This window comes from Grus americana, chromosome 13 (genome assembly GCF_028858705.1).
Source record: "Grus americana isolate bGruAme1 chromosome 13, bGruAme1.mat, whole genome shotgun sequence".
NCBI classification, from domain to species: domain Eukaryota; kingdom Metazoa; phylum Chordata; class Aves; order Gruiformes; family Gruidae; genus Grus; species Grus americana.
The window spans coordinates 10,260,266-10,279,939 of record NC_072864.1 but is presented as its reverse complement, the minus strand read 5'-3'; the positions used below and the strand labels follow the sequence as shown (position 1 = coordinate 10,279,939).

The following is a 19,674-nucleotide window of genomic DNA, read 5'->3' as shown; positions in this document are numbered from 1 at the left end:
TGAACACTAGACACCTGTATTTTCATCAGTGCTTTGCAAGGCCTTGCCAGTCCCTCTCAGGAATACTTTGTCTCAGGGAATTAATTGTTTTTTAAAACTGTCATTTGTCATTCTGGAGCAAACTGTATTTTTTTTTCTACATTTAGTGTCTGCATGCTTTCCAGTTGTGGGGTTTTTTTGGGTGGTTTTGGGGTTTTTTTTGTCTTAACACTGAAATTTGGTTTTCATCTTTGGCTTTAAAAACAAGTTTGTTCTAAACCCAAGGTATGCTTCTTGAGCACCTTAGCTCCAGACAGGGCAAGGGTATATGTGTGATATGAATGTTAAAGAGACCCAGCGGGGAGAGATTGCATGAGTGAGTATTGCCCAGCTACCAGGTCTGCTGCCCGAGCTCAGTGGCTGCACTGATCAAAAGAGAATTTCTCTAATCCAAGGCTTGGGGGAGCTAAGCCATTCAAAGTGGTTGTGTGTAGCATATAAATTTAGGAACAGAATTGGCCTTATGTTTCTATGATGGAAAGACATCCAATCAGTCAGTAAATCCCCATTCAATTCATAGACAATCAGGACCAGCTGTAGCACAATTAAAGCTGACAGCTCACCAGAGGATAAGCATACATTTTACAAATACAAATCACCTTCCTTTAGAAAGGGGCCCAGGCAGCTCTCTTACTGGCTAGCAGTGCTGCTTGACTGGTTGCTCGTAAATATTTAAGTTAATTAGCTAAGGAGAGGTGCAGTGGTTACTGCCAAGAGGGATAGGAGGGCACTGGCAGACAGGGTCAGAAATCTTATGGACCCTTTTGTCTGTCCCTCTTCTCAGGTCTAACTGTATTTACAACTTGCATTTTAAACCGAGTTCTGGTGTGGAAGTAGTTGCGCAAAGGGCTGCTGCCTAAGGCCTATTAAATATGACTTATCTTTTATCTCAGCTGGTTTTCAAATCCTGTCTCTTCACAAGCATCTAACTGTAAAGCAGCTGTCTCTTGAGACCCTGGTAATTTGCAAATACAAAAGCAGTTTCTAGTACAAGACCTCAAAACCCTAGCATTTGTACAGGAAGAGAAGTTAAAGGTGTATCTTGCAGCAATAAGAAACTCATATGAAAATATCCAGAAGACTTTAAGTGCATAGTAGCTTTCCCTACAAAGGCAGACAGAACACTTAGGCGTCCTGGCCAATCTGCCACAAAGAGGAAATTCTTCCTCAGTCCAGGTACTCAAACAGTAACAAAAAGTAGATTCTCAGAATGTGGCCATTTTATATTTAATAATTTTTGTGCAGTTTAACTGGTGGGCATTGTTCAGAAACAAAAAATATTAATCATAATATCATTACTATCTCCACCAGTGTGCCTGTGACTTGGTGGACCTGTGGTGCACTGTTAGCAAGTTAGGGCTATGATTCCTCACTTCTAAAAGACCCTCTGTATTATTTTGTTTTCCCCATGTGAGGTTGTTCATAAGCTCCTGGACATGGAAGATGCTGGTCCAAAACTCTGCTTAAACAGGGGTAAAGTGAAGATCTAGGTCTCCTGTATGCCAGGTACCATGAAGATGGAAGCAATTGTGCACAGGCCCACCAGGGAAAGTTTACTAAAGACTTGAGTGTTTCTCACAGTAGATGTTAACAAGTTTAATGAAGGCCAGCAGTATGGCATTAATGAAGTCAGAAGCCCAATATGGTGCCTTTTCAAGTGGTAGCTGTTAGTTTCTTTTTGATTGGTTTTTTCATGTGTAGGTTACTGTTAAATACTTGTATAGCTACAGTGAAGATAAAAATGGGATGTTATTTATGTGAAGCCTGTAGTACTGGTAGTCATCTAAATACTTAGGAGCCATCTTCATTTGTGATGACAAGGGGGTTTTGCAGTTTTACATAGAATTCCTGAATAACTGACACAATATGAAGTTTAAACCATATAATTTTAATAACCCCCACAGGGGGAAAAATATAGCTTATAAACCCCAAACTGGTTAGGAAGAACAGACAGGTACTTGAAAGAGCAAGGAGGATCTGGTGGGTTGACCCAGCCACCAGCTAAGCACCTACACAGCTGCTTGCTCCCCCCTTCCCCAGCAGGACAGGGGAGAATAGGAAGAGCAAAATCCAGAGAGCTTCTAGGTCAAGATAGAGGTTTAATAAGTGAAGGAAAGAGGGTGGGGAAAAAAACCCAAGTGATGCAATAGCAGTAACTCACCACCTCCCATAAGCAGATGGATGACCAGCCTGTCTCTGAGCAATGGCCACCTTGGTAGACAAAAATACCTCACCACCTTCTGCTACTCCAGTTTTATTACCAAGCATGATGTTATATGGCATGGTATATCCCTTTGGCCAGGTCAGGTTAGCTGTCCCAGCTGTGTCCTCTCCCAGTTACTCATTCAGGGGTATAGTTAGAAACACTGTACAAGCACTGCTCAGCAATAGCCAAAACACTGGTGTATTATCAACAATTTTAGCCACAAATCCCAAACATGCTACCCCAGGGGCTGCTATTGAAAAAGTTCTCTCAATCCTAGCCATACCTAGTAAAGAAGTATTAATTTGTGTGTGCATGTTCATAGTATCTGTTTCTCCCAAGCCCATCCAAAGCTGAAGGCAGTCCTGTTGCCTGATGTTAGCTTCGTCAGTTTTATTCCTCCTACACTGCTGGAATGAGGTGATGACAGGACTTAAACAATTAGTTGTTCAAAATGCAGATCCTTACATTTTAGTTTCTCAGGTTTTTCTAGTATAATCTATGTGCTCCTCTTTAACTTTCCTCTCCCAAAAATTAAATTATAAACAATTTATACTAAATTAATTTCCGCTAATATTTTAACTAAACATGAATCAACAAAACATTCTCAGCATTGAAGCGCTACTGGAAAAGTTACTTGAAGCAGTATTAAACTGTCTTCCTAGGTAACAAGTCTATGAAGAAGCATTGAAAATTGTGCTAAAATACAGTACCACTGACTGTGTGCTTTTCTAAATTTAATTAAATGTTGTGTATGACAGAGGTTCTCCATGCTGGGACTCCAGCTTACAGCTAACAATGCTGCTCCCTTTCCTTCTCAGCACAATGCTTTTCACACAGCACTCCCACCCACAGGATATCCTTTATCCTGGCTCTAATGCTCATTGGGGCCCTGCTCTGATCTGATTTATTTTTTTTCCCTGCCACTAAAATGACAGAGAATGGCAGTTTTTTCCCTTCATTTTAGTGAGATGAACTGGCTTACAGAAAAGTCCAGTGAACTCCAGAGCTGGTGCAGAGCTAAGTGGCAGGAACAGGGGCAAGTAGCTTGATCTCCCTCATCTGGTAGCAGTGAATGATTACACTGCTCAGTTCTTCTCTTGAAATTTGTGTGGTAGCCACAAAAAATTTTGTTAACAAGTGGAGACAGGTATAAAACCTGTAATACAGGTTATTGCCTCTATAAGAGCTAAACTGTTACTCATAATGCAAAAATGTGTTCACAGGGCTGTTCACTTCTTTAAACCTAAAAGAATAGTCACACTTTCTAAACTTATTTTCAACTGAAAACAAGAACAAGGTTAGCTCAGAGCACAGCTTCATAGCAATGTAATGAGTTAATAGAAGTACACTCCAGTATAGCATTTGTAAAGCTGTAATGTTGGCTCTTCTAGTTGAGAAACATTTACCTGTTTCTGTCATTCTATAGCATGCTATACTTGAAGAATACTCCAGGAATAGGTCTGTAAAGAGAAAAAAAAAAAAAAAGGGAAAGGAAAGAAGTAGAAGTCTGCTTAACTGAAGAAACCTGTTGGCATTAAGTACAGACAGAAGGAACCTGGCTAATGAATTAAATGGATTTAAATTTATGGAAGTTGTCTATGCTTTAGAAAGGTGACCATTCAGGTTTCAGTGCCAAAGGTTCCAGATGAGAAGGGGCCATTAAGAATTTGTTCAACTACTTTGCAGTGGTGGGTGGGGTTTTTGTTTGTTTTTAAAACTGTTTTGACAAGGCTAATCATCTCCTTGAAAAGATGATCAAGGCCACAAGTGAGAGGAAGAAACCCAGGCAGATTGCAAATAAAGCACTAGTAGGATCAGGTGTGATGGCATAACATTCCTTGGTCGGTTTTGTCAATAATGACATAAGGCTCCTGGATTTCATTTACTTTTAAATGATAGCTCTCCAGCTTTGCTTCACTGGATTCAGGAGAGTCACGTTCAGACTGCAAGAAGTTCCTTCTGCCCTGTGCACTGGTCCTTCTTATGCATGAAGACCGAACATCAATACTTTGTGGTGGAATGTAGGTGAGGTTAGGGGGCTCTCTAATGTGTCTGAAACACTCAGAAGCTGTATGTGCGTTAGGAGTATCCATTAATAGTCTCTTGCTATCAGAACCAGGAGTGGGATCCTCCATGTTCCCAGTAGTACAGCATAGATCTGAAGATGGCTCAGTATGTGCAGCTGCTCTGTTCTGCATCTGAGCATTAGTCAGATATGTATGTTTTATTTTGGAATGATTAAATTCTCTTGCATTCCTGTCACTTGTACCTGCATATGGTACTGACTCAGGTTGGCCAGTTTCCTCTACTGGATACATAAGGTCTTCCTGAGTGTCCTTGATTTGTAGTTTTGTGAAGGTTAAAGACAGCTCACAAACTTCCTCTTCCCTAGGGACGCTGCAGTTTTGGACAGATGCAACATCCTTGTATGGCAGAGACTTCAGCTCATTGGGTTCATCTGCAGGGTCCGGGTCTATGCAATTTATGGCATCGTTAATTTCTGCTTCAATTGATTCTTTGGGGACTTCTTGAGCTTTGTACTCCAAGGTGTTTTTGCTGTCACAAGAGCTGTCAGCAAATATTGCAAAGGCTGGCGGACCGCTTGCTCCTGGTGAGAGTGGCACAGGCCTGATCTCATTTGCAGTTGACTCTGCAGTAACTGCCAAAACACATTCTTCACTTAGACTGGCTCTTGGCTTTTTTTCAAAAGCTTTTGGAGACAGATTCTCACTGAAAATAGGTGTTTGTCTTATGACAATGTCACTATATTTGATCAAGAAGTCCTCACTGTCTGAGCATTTGCCCGGAAAATGTACGGTGTTAATGACTTGCCTTTGGTGTTCCTGAAGCCTGTTAGTGGATTGAGCAACTGCTAACTGAGGCACGTCATCTTTGATCTTCGGATTCCCAGCAGCTTCAAAGGATATATCGGTATTAGTTGAAGACTTCTGTTGAGTAGCAAGGCACAAAGATGTCTCACTGTTTTCTTTATTTTCTAGATTTTCAGCATCTTCTCTCTCAGGTGTTTGATCCTCTTTGTCCTTATCTCCATGATGCTGGTGCATTTGTGTTCTCTTCTGTAGGGTCTTCTCCAAATTGCCATGCTTTTCTTCATTTGTCATTTCGAGGATGGTTTCACACTCAATTCTTGCCAGAAATATTTCAAATGCAGTCTGCTTTGTTTCCTCATTGTTTCTCTTTTTGACAAGTGAAAACTCTGTTGCTGTTGTTGCAATGTAACCTATTTTCTCCAGTACAGTTTTTACAATGTCATCTGGGAGCACAGATTGAATATAGTAGACAAAATTACCGGTGAATGTCTGAAACAGAATGCAACATTAAAAACAGATGAACACAGGGGGGTGGGGTGGAGGGAAGTGTGAAAGACTTCCTAAAAATCAAAAGTACTTCAAAAAGTTATTTAAATATTTTAAAAAACTATGTTCCTAAAAGTCTGAATTTTGAATCGGAGTGAGGCTTTTCTAATGGCATTATTTTGTAAGCCTCTCAAGCATTATAGCTTTGCTATAGCACGTTAATTTCAGTGAAGTTATGCCAGTTTAAACCTGCTGAGATACTGGCTAACAGCATAGATATTCAAAAAAGAAGAGTAAGAAAATAATTTTTAATCAAACTAGAGAAACTCAGCAATGTCTTATGTGCTCTGCTGAAGAATGGGAATTTTTTAAACAAACCAAGATTCATAGAATAAATCACTGAGGTCTAATCTTTTCCTAAGGAAACAGATGCGATGCACTTGCTGTTAATCATATTTCTTAATTGGTGACAAGACTGTTACTTTTTCTTTTTCCATGGTTCAGACTCCTGCTGTGACTTTACTATCCCTGAATTAAGTTGCCATTTCTTTGAAAGCACCTTTTTGAAGGGAGACTATTCTAGCAGAAATATTTCTAAAACACGCTCTCTTTGCACAAGCTGTCTGCAAAACATGACTTGAATAAAATGTGCCTGCTGTGTAACAACTTAAAAAAAATCATTCAACATTTGCTTGGTTTTGGAGCTACCCCAGGTGTTAGGTCTAGTTTGTGAACTGGAAGTGGTTTTTGGTTTTGCCTGAAATGCTATGATAGGAGAGACTACGTTGACCTAAGCATGACCAACTCCAGGCAAATCAGAACGGAATGGAGGTAGGAATGCAAAGTCAAGAATTTCAGAATTGGGGTACCTTATTTTCAGGCTGCCCAGTTTGAGACTGACTTACCTACTTCCTAAGGCTGAGACCTAAGCATTGGTCTCACAAGCACAAGCTTGCGGGAGAACAAAACTGACCCCCAAAAAGGCCATTAACCTAAAAGGCCACAGTATAATGTAGGACTGAGACTCACTCCATTCTCAGATAGATTTGTCAACAGTGCCTTTCACTCCCTAGCTTATGTTCCTTCTAGAGGGGAAGTAAGGAGCAGGCACTGTGTGTGTGTGTGTGACATCAGAGTGGATGAGAGGCAGGAAATACGTGAAGTATTATTCCCTGTACGACTAGTAATTTTTTAATCAAACTCACATGTACACAAGATACTCGTTCTCTAACTTGTGCCTTGCAGTAGAATTATTTCAGGCCTTCAGCAGGCTGTCTTGCACTTTGGACCACCCACAGTGGTCTTCAGAATTTGATTTTAATGAAGCCTTGGATTCTTGTGTTATGAAAAGCTAAGCCCACTAACTGTAGACCTGAATATCTTATGCTTTGCCCTGTTTTAGGGAGATGAATGAGGAGAATAGGAATCTACAGCTGTTTGAGAATCCGCAGATGAGACCTAAGCACAGGAAAGTGGAAAGAAATGGCTTTTCCTCACTAGCACCTGTTGCTGTAGGAAGGGAAATATGTTTGCATTCTGGGTGTTCAGGGATTTTGTTTAAATAGAAGTAGATTTTGTATGTGTTGAAGATTGCTGTCTCTTCTGGGCAATGAGATGCATTCAGTGTGCCAGGGAAGTGGGGTAACCTCGACCACCTTACTGCAAAAAGCAACAGCATTTCCTTTTGAGGGGGGTTTTCCTACCCACTTCACCAGCTGCAGCCACCAGAGCTAGAACAGGTGATAAAATCACTGGACCAGACAGACACTGACCCACCCTGCCTTTGGCATCAAACTTAGCAAAAGTGAAAACTAATGATAAAAAGCATCCCTTCATTACAGGTAATGTAAGATTAAAACTCAGAGTAGTGAGAGTCTAAACCTTCCATTGCACCTCTGTACTTCTCTACCGTCTCACAACAGCCGAAGATCTCCGTTTCCAGTCCCTGAACTGCTCAGCACTCCTGGGAAGGCCCCTCAAGGCCCGGCCTCGGCGAGGACAAGGCCTGCAAAGGCCAACGAACACCTCGCAGCAGCCTCGCCACCGCCCAGGGCATCCCTAACCCACTCAAAACCGGCCCCTGAACGCTGCTCATAACTCCCCAGGGCGCGGGCGCCGCTGCCGTGCCTCCTGCGCCACAAGCCCGAAGAAGAGGCCTCGAAACCCCGCAGCCGCCAGGCCCCGAGGCCGGACAAGCCTCTCCAGGGCTGGCTGCGCCCCTCGCCCGAGCCCCGCGGCGCTTCCCTACCTTCAGCGACCTGATCTCCTTCCGCCACGGGGAGAGGAGCAGGTTGATGCAGAGCAGCTCCAGCACCTCCAGCGCCTTGAGCAGGTCGCGAAGGACGCTGCCGCCCCGCTCGCCCCGGGCCCGCCTGCACCGCTCCGCCACGCTGCACACGTCCAGGGCGCCGCGCCGCCGCAGACCCAGCAGCCGTCGTGCCCTCGCCTTCAGGGAGGCCTCGTCGCACACCGCCAATTCCCCCTGCGCCCCTCGGGCCGCGTAGTAGGCCAAGTAGTCCCGCAACACCTCCTCCTCGGCCGCTACCGCCGGCTCCTTCATGGCGGCACCAGACCGGCCGGGCCGCCCGCCCGCAAGCGCTGCCCCCGCCCGGCCGCGGCGCCTCTCGGCCCGCCATTGGCCATTCCGCCGGCGCAACGGGCGGTCAGTGGTGTCTCGCCGTGCCAGTCAGAGCGGGGGGCGGGCGCCCCGGCGAACTGAAAGCGAAAGGCGGGAGGGTGGAGGGGGCGGTGTCGCGTGAGGCGGTGCATGGTGCTGCGCGCGGGCGGCCGTCGTCTTAGCACGGGCGCGTGGCGGTGTCGCGTGAAGGAGGAGGTGTCGCGTGAGGACAGCCGCGCCGCCGGCACCGCGCTGAGGTAAAGTCTCTCGTTTCCCGCTCCGCGGCTCCGGCAGCGCTGTGTTACCGACCTCCCCGAGCTGTCTCCTGCTTCTTTCCTCTGCCGGGGCCCCGGCTGCTTTCTGGCCAGCTGTGAGCACCTGGAGGGAGGTGTCTGCTATGGGCACCTGCCAGGGAAGGGCTGGCGTGAGCGTGAAAGCTGTCCTAACGGTAATTGTGCTGTGGGGTGAAGCGAGACCATCTGTAGTGTAGCACATTCCTTGCGCCTGTTTTGTTATTATTTTTATTGTATGTTGCCTCTGAATTCCTGGGCTAGGTTTGGGTAACAATCAGCTGAAAGAGACTTGTGTTTTCTGCTGTGGTGGCTGAAGAGTTTCCTGGGATGGGCTTGAAAAGGGAGGTCAGGTCCAGCAGCTGGAAAGCAAACCTGACTTTGATCCAGATGACTTTGTTAATCTTGATTTTTGGAATTTGAATTTTAGAGTAACTTCCTATGCAGCTACGATGTTGTGTACTTGTGTGACTTCACAAATTAGTGCTGACACAGGCCTCCCATGACCTTATTTTTTTGTTGTAGACCAGCTGGGCTTCAGTGATGTCTCCACTGACTTGACTTGCTGCAAGTGTGAATTTGACTTGATTTTTTTTTTAATGGCTCATCTTATAGATTGTTACATAATAGATTTTAAAATTAATATCTGTCTTACTGTTAACCACTATGGCTTCTCCTGATTAATGGAAAACTCAGGTTTACTTGACTGCAGTCCTGTGTCTTTCTTGCAGAAAGTGGTGTTGCAAACAAACTGGTTTTCTTCCAGACTTTCCAGGCAAGAGGGCTTACCAAAAACATATGCTTTTGATCATCATTTCAAGTGAAATGTCATTAAGAAATAGTTTTGTAGAATTTGTGTATGGATAATTGCTACATAAAAATTGCTGATCTAGCCAAGAGGGAAGGGGGGACAAATCCCCATACTACCACCACATGTTAAAATGAGGCCATCTGGCCATCTGCTGCAATGTCTGAATTTCCTCCCCTACCATATGTGCGTCCATACACAGACAAGCTTCGCTGTGCCCTTCAGTAGGGTGCCTACAGGCGGCTCAGCTCTCCTCTTGCCGTATGCAAAACTTTATTGACCCAAATGAAAGGGTTTGATTTCATGTTCCTGCACATCCGCTCCCACGGGGGGTGGTGGGGGGGATGGGATTCTTTAACCTTTGCTGTTCTCGTTAACATATAGAATAACTGCATTTTGTTAAAGCCTGGTATGTTTTAGTAGAACGATACAGGGAATCTTGCTTTGTTGCTGGTTCTTTTGAGTGTTTCACTTTTCATTAAAGCATATTTACATAATATAGTCAATACTAAGTTGCCTTATCTATCTAGTTGTCACTGCATTCTTATTCCCTGAATTAGTTTCCTAGTATATCCTCCAAGGATGGGATTTATGTTCTGTGTTTTGAAGATCCTAATACTTTAAAAGCCTGTTCCCTAAGCTTAATCATTTCCTTGGGGTGTATGTGTACTGGATTTGGCTGGGGTAGAGTTAAATTTTCATACTAGCAGCTGCTATAGTGCTGTGTTTTGGATTTAGGATGAGAATAATGTTGATGATATACTAATATTTTAGTTGTTGGCAAGCATTCAGGGACTTTTCAGCTTCTTATTGTGGTCTGCGGGGGATGCACCAGAAGCTGGGAGTAGACACAGCCAGGACAGCTGGCTGAAACTGGCCAAAGGGATATTCCATACCATATGACATCATGCTCAGTATATAACTGGGGGAGTTGGCTGGGAGGGAGGTGGCTCAGGAACTAGCTGAGCATTGGTTCCAGGTGGTAAGCAATTGTGCTGTGCATCAGTTGTTTTGTGTATTCTTTTATTATTATTATCTTCCTTTTCTGTCCTATTAAACTGTCTTTATCTCAACTAACAAGTTTTACCTTTTTCTTTTCAATTCTCGCACCCATCTTGCTGGGGGGGAGTGAGCAAATGGCTGTGTGGTTGTTTTAGCTGCCTGCCAGGTTAAACCATGACAGTGTGGTACCAAGCCCATCACTGCCAACAGGACAGAGTACTCTCCCATGACCCAGGTGCCTGAAAGTTGAGTTGCAGTTCCCTGAGCTATGAGGTCTCCCATCTTGCTCCCCTTTCTTCAGTGAGATTTTTGAAATGTTTTGCAAAGAAGTTTTGCTCTTTTCTGTGTGTATTAATTTTATTACTGATTATAATCTTCTGCAGAAATATAAAATCCTGCTAGGAGCAAAGCTGTGACAAAATAATCTTAATTTTTACAGAATTCTTTCACTACTTCATTGTCATTTGTATTGGAACAACAAAAAAAAGTCTCTCCATTGTGAATGTATTAGGTTCATTTGGAGTGTAACAGAAGACAGATTCTATCAAAAAGATTTTTTTTTTTTTTTTAAAGACTACAGCAAGGCAAAAAGCCTGGTCATTAGTCCTAGGAGAGAAGAGGAATTCAGTAGAAAGAAATGTCCACTTTCAGCTGTGCATGGAAACTGTTATTATTTCCCTGGAGTTTAAAAGACACAATGCCAATAGCAGGTGAATTTCATCAGGCTATATATGTAACTTTTTTTTTTCATTGCAGTTGAGCTGATTTAGGCAGATATATTGATATATATTTAAATATAAATATTATATAAACATATAATACATATCAATATTTATATTGTTAGGAGATGCAGGAGAACAAATATGAGAATCAAGGCATTGGACCCAAAACATGAATGGACCACCATGGATATGTCTAGGTTCCTTAAAGCTTTAACTTGTTTGTGCCCCTGCTGGGCATGGAAGCTATTGTTTGTTACTTTTTATTTCTTTAATGGCAGTGAGAATGTATATGCATATGGACCTGTCTGAAATCTGTGCTGTGAATTTATTCTATGCTTATGAGTTGAGTATAAGAAAAGAGAAATGAATATGAACTTGGCTAGCTGAGAAGAAGTTTTAATGCATGAGATGCTGTTGGGGATTCAGAAAACATGGAATTAGTTTCTGATCTATCTACAATTCCCACTTGAGATGTAGCACATCAGTGGATTTAGAGCTGGAGATGCTTGGATATAATTGTGGTGATGAGTATTTTCACTGAAAGCTTTTTGCTGTGACAACAGTATGGTGTTAGAAATCATGTAGTTCTTAGTGGGTCACTAATGTGGTCTGGGCTAAGAGAATCCTCTTTTCCCAGAGGGTGCTGGCAGAACATCTAGGGTTTGGAAAGCTGCTAATACTAAGTGACAAAAGTATGACTGCCAATTGCCAGGTAGCATAGCAGCATTGGGCACTGTCAGACAGTGATAAAGAGAGGACATGGAAAGCTCCAATAGAAGGAGATGACTGAAACTTGGCCTTTCTCTACAATGTATAAAATACTAACTTTCTATTTCCCCTCAATTCTAATATCTCATTTCTATATAGCAATGGAGAACAGCTTTCTATTCTTTGTCATGCAAAACCAGGAAAAATAATAACCAGGTCTTTTAACTTTCTTTGTGCTTTTCTCTAGGCAGTCAGGTTTGTCAGCCTCCTTGACTCGTAGAACCTCAGCCTGGACTCTGTTTCCTAACAGAGCAGTAGTAAGTGGAGGGCTATTCTGAACGTTTTAAGAATAATAGCACTGTTTATATTCCCATGCTGCTGTTGTTGGGTTTTCTTCTTTTTTCTAGTAGTATGACGTTATTGGCTCATAGTTAGCCCATATTTGTCTCAGTCTAATTCTCAGACATTCTCCTGCAGTCTAACAGGTCACTCTGTCATGCGTTTGTGAATTTGAGCCTACATTTCTCAAGTGCAGGAACTGTTATTTGTGTTCACTGAATTGTATTTTGTTCTTTCCAGGCTGTTTCTCTGTCTCTTCAAGTTCCAGTCCTGCTGTCCTACATACTTCTGCCTCTCCTAGTTTTATGTAACTTGCTGATTTTAATAGGTCCATTCTCTCTCTCTCAAAGCTCTGAAATCCAGCAACACTCAGTATTTTCATTAGAACGTAAGTGATCCCACCTGATGCATCCTTTCAAACTAACATAGAGCAATTGATAAATACTCTCTTGTATGATGATGAATAATTTACAGAAGTCTGTTTATATAGAGTGTATTTCTCTAGTTTAAGGAGGGAAAAGATTTGTCAGACTGTACTGTGATGAGTTACATCAGTTTGATGTGATTTTCATTCAGGAAATACACTGTTACTCATCTTGCTGTGCTAAAAAATTTTCTGTTTGAATATTTCTGGGAAGATTGACCTGTTACTTCCTGGCTTTTCCTCTTTTTCCTTGGTGGTATGTTGCCATTTTCCAGTCTCCTGACCTTAGTAGTTTTCAGATGTACCGATGAATGTGTTTGTGAGGGTTTCTGATGCTTCTTTAAATGGCTGTGAGTATTTCCAAGGGTAACAATTTTCACTGCAGCAGTACTGCAGACTCTTTCCTTCCTTGCTCTTGCTGAGCTGCGCTGATCCCGGCTGGGCACACACTGACGTCCCCTAGAGCAGGGAAGACCTGACTGCTCTGATGGCTGCTTATTCCTGTGATCTCTGACAAATGGGAAATCCAAATGTAAATGACTGAAGTTGTTTAGTCAATGGTTGCTTAGTCGCCCGATTAACAGGAGGCTAAAGGCTTTGAGTAGTACCGAAGTGATACTGACGCAATAAAAAGCACAGGAGCTATATTGAATACATGTATGTTCTTTACTAAAAGTTTTATGTAAAGATTAGTATACTAAAAATTGAAGCGAAAGAGGTGATTACAGAAATACAGTATTGTTATCACATAGCAAGAAACAGCATGTCCAATTTCTTTTTGATACTAATCATGTAATAAATGAAAGGCCTGTGTTAAGCCTATTTTTGGACTGGCATTAAAATTATGTGAGAGTTTAGGATAAAATCTGATACGAGTATATGAATTTCTTAAGAGGAGTATCAGGAGACACTCTGTCAACTTTGCTAAGACTTATCCAGGATCTTAAATATTCTCCAAGAAATGAAAAACATGTTCTAATTGCATCATTGCAAGAAATCTCAATGCTGTTCCAGTAGTAGCAGCAGCCAGAAGCTGTTAGAGCAGCTTTAGAGCTATAAACTTCTCTTTCTAGTGTTGTCTCTTTGCAGTATATGGGTTGGATTTATAAGCTTTTTTCCCCCCAACTTTATTGGATATCACCTAGTTAAAAAGATTAACAAGAGTAGAAAATTCTAAGCTGCTCTTGCAATTGATCATGGTAAGGTATCACCGAAGGTAGCATATTCTACTTTGAATTCACAGTTTGTTTTTTTTTAAAGATACTTGTTTATAATGAATGACATAACCTATGCATTTAGTGGTAACTTAGAAAAATGGAACAGTGTGGAAGTGTATGTTCTGGTTGGCTTCCGCATCTGTGTGACAAAGAAGCTGGGATTATTTTGATGGATGAGTCCCTTGTTGTGAACTCTGTGTAGTGTGATAATTAGATGACTTGACTTTATAACGTGGTATACCACAAGAGGGAGTAGACAGCTATTTGTAAGTAATGCTGCTACGCACAATCCAGCTCACAATGCTAAGGAACTGTAACTGTTATCAAATGAAGAACGACTTTGATTATTTTTCTGTAATCTCAGTAATGCATTTCTATCATGAGGTAAAATACAAATCTCCCACTTTCATCAGAGACCTATTTAAAATTAGTAAACCACAGAGAGAAAGTTAGTGGAAGGTCATGAAGTCCCTGTCAGGTTAAAAGCCAAGCAGGTTGAAGGGATTTCCCAAAATGCACAGAAACTGTAAGCATCTGTGAAACAGCAGAGGCTTGCCTGCCAGGTGTGAAAAACCCTCTGTGCTTGTCTTCAGAAGAACGTTCAGGTTTGCCATGTTACAGGTAAAAGACAGACTCACTTTCAGGAAAAAAAAGTAAGATCCCATTTGCCTTCTAATATTTGTTTATTAGATTTCCCCCTCCACCTCCCCAACAGCATCCTGAAGTAGGCAGGGTTTGGTCCCAGTGCCTCACTCTGTTCTAGGCAGGTCTCCAAGAGCTGCAGGAAGACAGAGCTATGAAAGCATGTCCTGTTCTGCATAAATGAACCTCTATGCTTTCCTTCACATTTTATTTTCCTGCCAATAAAACTGACTGGTATATTTCTATGTGAGTTTTCATTTCTGCCCCCTAATAGATAGTGTAGAGTTTTGCTTCTCTCATTGTACACCACAAAACTGTTCACACTAGTATTTTATACAAAGCAATAGTTCTGTCTCTTAAAAATACAGATGTGAAATACAGCCTACATTCTGGCAATGCCTGCCAGCAGTTTTGCAGTGCAAAATTACGATTTTTTTGTTGGTTTGGGTATAGTATACTGAGAATATTGAAAATCTTGCCGAACTGCAAGAGAATTCTGTTCTTTTAGCAAAATACATATTTACTCTCATCTGCTTAGCAAAAAATGCATACTTACCTTATCTCATCATGTGCATATGACTCAGCAATGGTATAATTTATACAGCAGTAAGAACCATATAATTACTTCCCATCTCAGTATTAATTATAATTGTGTCAATCTTTGGAGTGTTGGATGATGATTACAGTTGAAAATTATTTAGTATTTACAGAAAATCTAAGTGCAATTTTAATAATTTGGATGATACTTCCTTTTAAACACAAGTATATATTTACTGTACTCACTTTTACATATCCTTCAGTGGGGGTAGTAAACTGAAGTCCATTTTATCAGTGTAAATTTTTTTTTTTTTTCAGTGAAAATACCTCTTAAGAGATTTAGTGGAGATGAGCCTCTGGTAACTCTGCTAACCTAGTACTGGTTGAAGATGCAGTCCTTGTGTGGAGATAGGGTGCTTATGTAAGCACCATGTAAGATTTAACTCTCACATCTGCAGTTTACCTCTGCTGTTCCTGCTAGTGTGCATCTCCAACTTGTATGCAGTTATCATATGAATGTGTGAGAAGTCCAGGTCTATGAATAAAAGCTAGATCTGTGCGTAGCAAAATTTCAGTGAAAAGGATCATGCCTAATAAAAAAAGGTTTCTGCACAAAGTGAGGTTCTCTGTAACTGTGCATGCCAAGTCCAGCACCTACTATTTACATCACACTAATGCAATTACTAGAGGTCAAGGTCCTTTGTAACACTACAGGCTCCTTACTGAAGAAGGAGACCAGTTAGTGCTTGAAAATGCAGTCATGCATGGGAATTGGCATGAAGCGTCTTCTGGGATTCCAGACACTGCCCCTCCCTTGGCTATAGCAAGTCCCTGTGAAGGGCATTCAGCTCCCAGGCCTGCACATGGCTGTAGCACAGCTTCCGTAGGTAAAGCCAATTGGTGTTTGGGGCTCCATTGCCACCCTTCCATCACTTGCCGCTGGATTCTTTTGAGGAAGACTTACCAGCAGACTTTACAATGGTGTGGAAAGCCTGGTACCGGCCAGGCTTTCCAAAGGGAAAATGTGACTATCAAAATATTATTCTCCTTTTTCTTTTGCTCCTATATGGCACTGATAGTCATGTTTTGCAGGTGGTGTTCTGTCTACTGACATACATATTTAGACAAAGAATTATTTAAAAATGCTTTGTTGCCAAGACACTGAATGAAATGTACTAGTGACACCTACAAAGACACCAAAATGCTCCTTTTCCCTTCTGCTCTAAAACATGCAAAGTATCATATAATCAACCAGTAGGCTTGACTGGATAACATGTATCTACATTAAGAGTGGCTGATTTCAATGTGTTTTGAAATGCTTCAAAAAGGTCAGATGTACTGCTTGTCACTGCTGCTCTTTTATGCTGTGTGATGTCATGGAACACTTTGAAGCACAAAGAGGGAAGTTTAGGTAAACTTTCAAAATGGACTGTAAACAATAAAATCCCATTGCATCCCTGTTTAAAGATATAAAATAGATAAAACTTTCAAAGGTTTTATTCTTCCGTTTAAATGTTTTTGTTGATCTGAGTTCTTCAGAAGAATTGAAGGAAAGAGCCACTTTTATTCATATGATTTGGTTCAGAAGGGTCTGATAGTCAGTGGAAGAATTTTTCAGTACTTCCATTGGAACAACTGGGATGGGGATATTCTGTTCACACACCACTGTCTCGTACAGGGGAGCAGCCTCCAGAGTGAGAGACGACAAAGAGATGGATGAAATGGGTTGCTGCAAGTCCTGCAGCCTGACTGCATAATTTGCAGCCTGTCCTGTAGTCCCAGATGCTGCTGCTTCTTCCAGGCTAATGTTTATAGATATTTCATTTCTTTGACAAGGGTCCGTTAGAGAATACGGGGGGGGATCATCTGTGGGAATATATATTTGTGTTGCTCCTGGCCCCACACATTCATCGTAGCTGAAAGAAAAAAAGAATTTCTCATTAGATTCCTGTGAAAAATGCCACAGTATGTTATTTTCAGCATAACAGGGGCAGGTAAAGTGAGAAGAAAAGGATCATCTGGTGTTTTGTTCCTCAGCCCACATCCTTGTTTAACCTGTCATGTGAGACACTTGAAAGTGTAATACTTACAAGCACATCTCCAAATACCTAAAGATAATCCCAGAGGTTTCAGTGAAAGTTCAGGCCCTATCCTCCTGCATGAAGGCAACATCTGTGGCAGCACCGTTCAGCTCAGGTGCCTGGGGATAAGCCCAGCTCCTTACAGCCAGTTACACGGGAGCAGGAGGAATAATACTGCGGGCTTACACAAAGCTGTGCATGCTGCACCAGTCACCACAGGTGCAACACAGGAGGGCTTCATTCCTGCTCTCAACTGCTTGTAAGTAGCTAAGTTAGAAAATGGCTCCGGGAAAAAGGAAGTGGTATTGCCATTTTACAGTTATGAAATAAGGCACAGAGAGCCTTAGATGGAGTCTAGAGTATCACATCAAATGCTGTCCTTCTGACTCGCAGGTCCCTGGTGCTCAGCCAGCAGTTACATGCAGTGGGTTGTCTGGGTTGCAGATCTGTGCTGGCAGAGGCAGGAGGATTTCTTGCTGAGGTGCAGAGCTGTGATGAATAATCTTGACAGACTCATTCTGGTCATTCAGAGACTGCAGATGTTTCATCATGTTCCTCCCAAAAAGGAGGAATGCAAGACAGACCAATTTGTGGGACTTCCATGAGGAGCCAGCTCAGGTCTATCCAGGCTTTGTAGTTCTGTCTATGCTGCCAATCTAGAGCTAGGGCAAACTACTACCTCCTCGCTCCACTACCACACTCAGTGCTTCCTGTCCCAGTGTGAATGCAGACAGACACCTTAGGTTGGAGCTTGGACTGCACAGCCTAGGGAGGCCCAGAAGGGGTAAATAATGAGCCTGGATAGACTGGCATGTCTTTGTGCTTGTTATTTTCCCATGTTCTATGTTGCAGGAAGGGGATGGGAATGGACAGAGTGGACATGAGCAGGCTCCATGCATTTATACTGTGCTGCATTGGCACTGCCCAGCCCTCTGAGCCTAAGGGCTCTGCAGAGATTGCACTGTGGCCGGAAGGAGGGCTGAACCAGAACTGGGAATCTAGTCTGTTACCTGGGTGGTCCACTCTCTGGCTATCCTAGCATTGCCTGTTTATCCACAAACAAAAGCTGATTCCACTTTTGCTATCAAACCAGCCCAGGTCTAGCGGTCTAAAGGAAGGTCTTGTTTTCCTGGCTACAGGCAAAAGTGAGGAAGAGTCATTGTAATATCATGATTTTAAATGTTAGACCTGTTTTGTTTGTGGCTGCCTTGTTCAACTGTTTTGCATCATTTAAATCCAATTCTGAAGGAGGGAATGTTTCCTGTAGAGAGAAAAAACCAAAACAAACAACCTTCGCCTACTCAGTTAACCTGAAAAACAATTCTGCTGGAGCCAGACAAATTAAGAACCCATTTCCTCAACCACTCTAACTGCAGTGCTATTAAGATCTAGGATATTTCCTGAAACTTAGGATATTTAGCATGTGTCTTCCCAGTAGACTGCAGGCAGTCATTCTGCCCCTGTAATTGCATTAGTGCCAGGCTAAACCCAAGCTAATAAACCCTACTTGTAGATTATAAGTGGCTTGCAGCAGGGTAGGTTGCACTGGGTTAGAGTGAGCTCAGATCTACTGCAGAAAATACTTGGTTCTCCTGCACTCATTCATACTCTCAGAGTGCTCTTGATGATTTTGATGGTATTGTTCCTAGTCTGGGTGATGGAAGTGGCTTTTGGGGAAGGGAAAGGTAAGAAAGTGAAATATTAGTACTAGGTTACTAAATAACTCAAATATCCACAGGTGTTTTTATTTTTACCTCCCTCTTATCTTTTTTTCATATTCATGAAGACAATGGTTTTAAATTCAGACTAGAAAATTTCAGTTTTCCCATCAGAAAGAATGGTATTTAAAAACATAACTCTGTTCTGAAGATCCTGAATAGGGCTGCTAGATACTTCAGAAACAAGTCCCAGCATGTAGGAGGTTGAACTGGTTTTGTATAAACATGTGGAAAAGATTTCAGTCCAGCCTCTGCTAAAACCACTGAAGCTTTCAAGCGCATACCTGATATTCTTTTCAAAGACCTTAGACCTTAGTTAGGGATTGACGACCCGATGTCCTCAACTCTTCATGAACTCAGTGGGAGTAAAGGAAGAGCTGCTCTTTGCAGGATTACTTACTATGAGCTCCATCTTTACTTAATTTACATTTTGCTGACCCAAGGCACAGTGAATTTATTTAAAATCTTTCCACAGATTTTGACTGACTTAATCAGGTTAATGAAGAGCACCTACTGGGTCCTTTTACCATAGTAAAACAGTTTCAATTTTGAAAAACCCACAGTAAAGTGAGTTTCAAGGTGGAAAACTTTGAATCCTTTTGCTGAAACACAAAAGGAAAGAAGTATCTCTGTCTCCTGATTCTGGGCCCAGGCCCAGTGCAAGGGAAGTCTGCCACAGACCTAAAGAGAAAATGGGCATAGTATGAAGCTTCTACTTACTGTTGTCACCTGATCATCTGCATTTCTTTCCTTTGGATTTAATTTAGTACTTAATTTAATATCTTTTATGGACCATAGATCAGCTCTGTAGAACTAAAATGCTCGGTGGGATAAATAGCAAAATGATCTTTTGGGAAGGAGACTTTTAAGCATCAAGACAAATGGGTATCAAATTAGGGTATTCAAGACTTGCCATTTTAGTGTTTAGTTCCAAATATTGATATATTAGTGTTAGGGCACTTTTTCTTCATACATATGATGGATAAAAAAAGAATTCTTTCTTTTTC

At 42.0% G+C, this 19,674-nt stretch overlaps 2 protein-coding genes across 6 annotated transcripts in view; both read right to left on the bottom strand.

Moving 5' to 3' along the window:
- Positions 1 to 3,943: 3,943 nt before the first annotated feature.
- LOC129212143 (uncharacterized) lies at positions 3,944 to 8,145 on the bottom strand. The gene is made up of 2 exons (XM_054840328.1): positions 7,811 to 8,145; positions 3,944 to 5,565 (listed from the first exon to the last, which is right to left on the bottom strand). Exons 1-2 carry the CDS (start codon positions 8,120 to 8,122, stop codon positions 4,060 to 4,062), a joined length of 1,818 nt encoding a protein of 605 aa, XP_054696303.1. The 5' UTR covers positions 8,123 to 8,145; the 3' UTR covers positions 3,944 to 4,059.
- A 4,994-nt stretch (positions 8,146 to 13,139) lies between these two features.
- BEAN1 (brain expressed associated with NEDD4 1) overlaps positions 13,140 to 19,674 on the bottom strand; it is a 61,179-nt gene continuing 54,644 nt past the window's right edge. For all 5 annotated transcript variants that reach the window (XM_054841066.1, XM_054841069.1, XM_054841068.1 and 2 more), the window contains one exon: positions 13,140 to 16,784. In XM_054841066.1, the coding sequence (XP_054697041.1) occupies positions 16,436 to 16,784 (349 nt within the window). In that variant the 3' untranslated portion in view covers positions 13,140 to 16,435. The remainder of the gene's footprint in view (positions 16,785 to 19,674) is intronic.

Bases quoted from the DNA above. Each gene is read 5' to 3' on its own strand.
- LOC129212143 (XM_054840328.1), bottom strand. From the start codon at position 8,122: ATGAAGGAGCCGGCGGTAGCGGCCGAGGAGGAGGTGTTGCGGGACTAC. The intron at 5,566-7,810 runs GTAGGGAAGCGC...ATTCTGTTTCAG, and splicing joins AGGAGATCAGGTCGCTGAAG to ACATTCACCGGTAATTTTGT.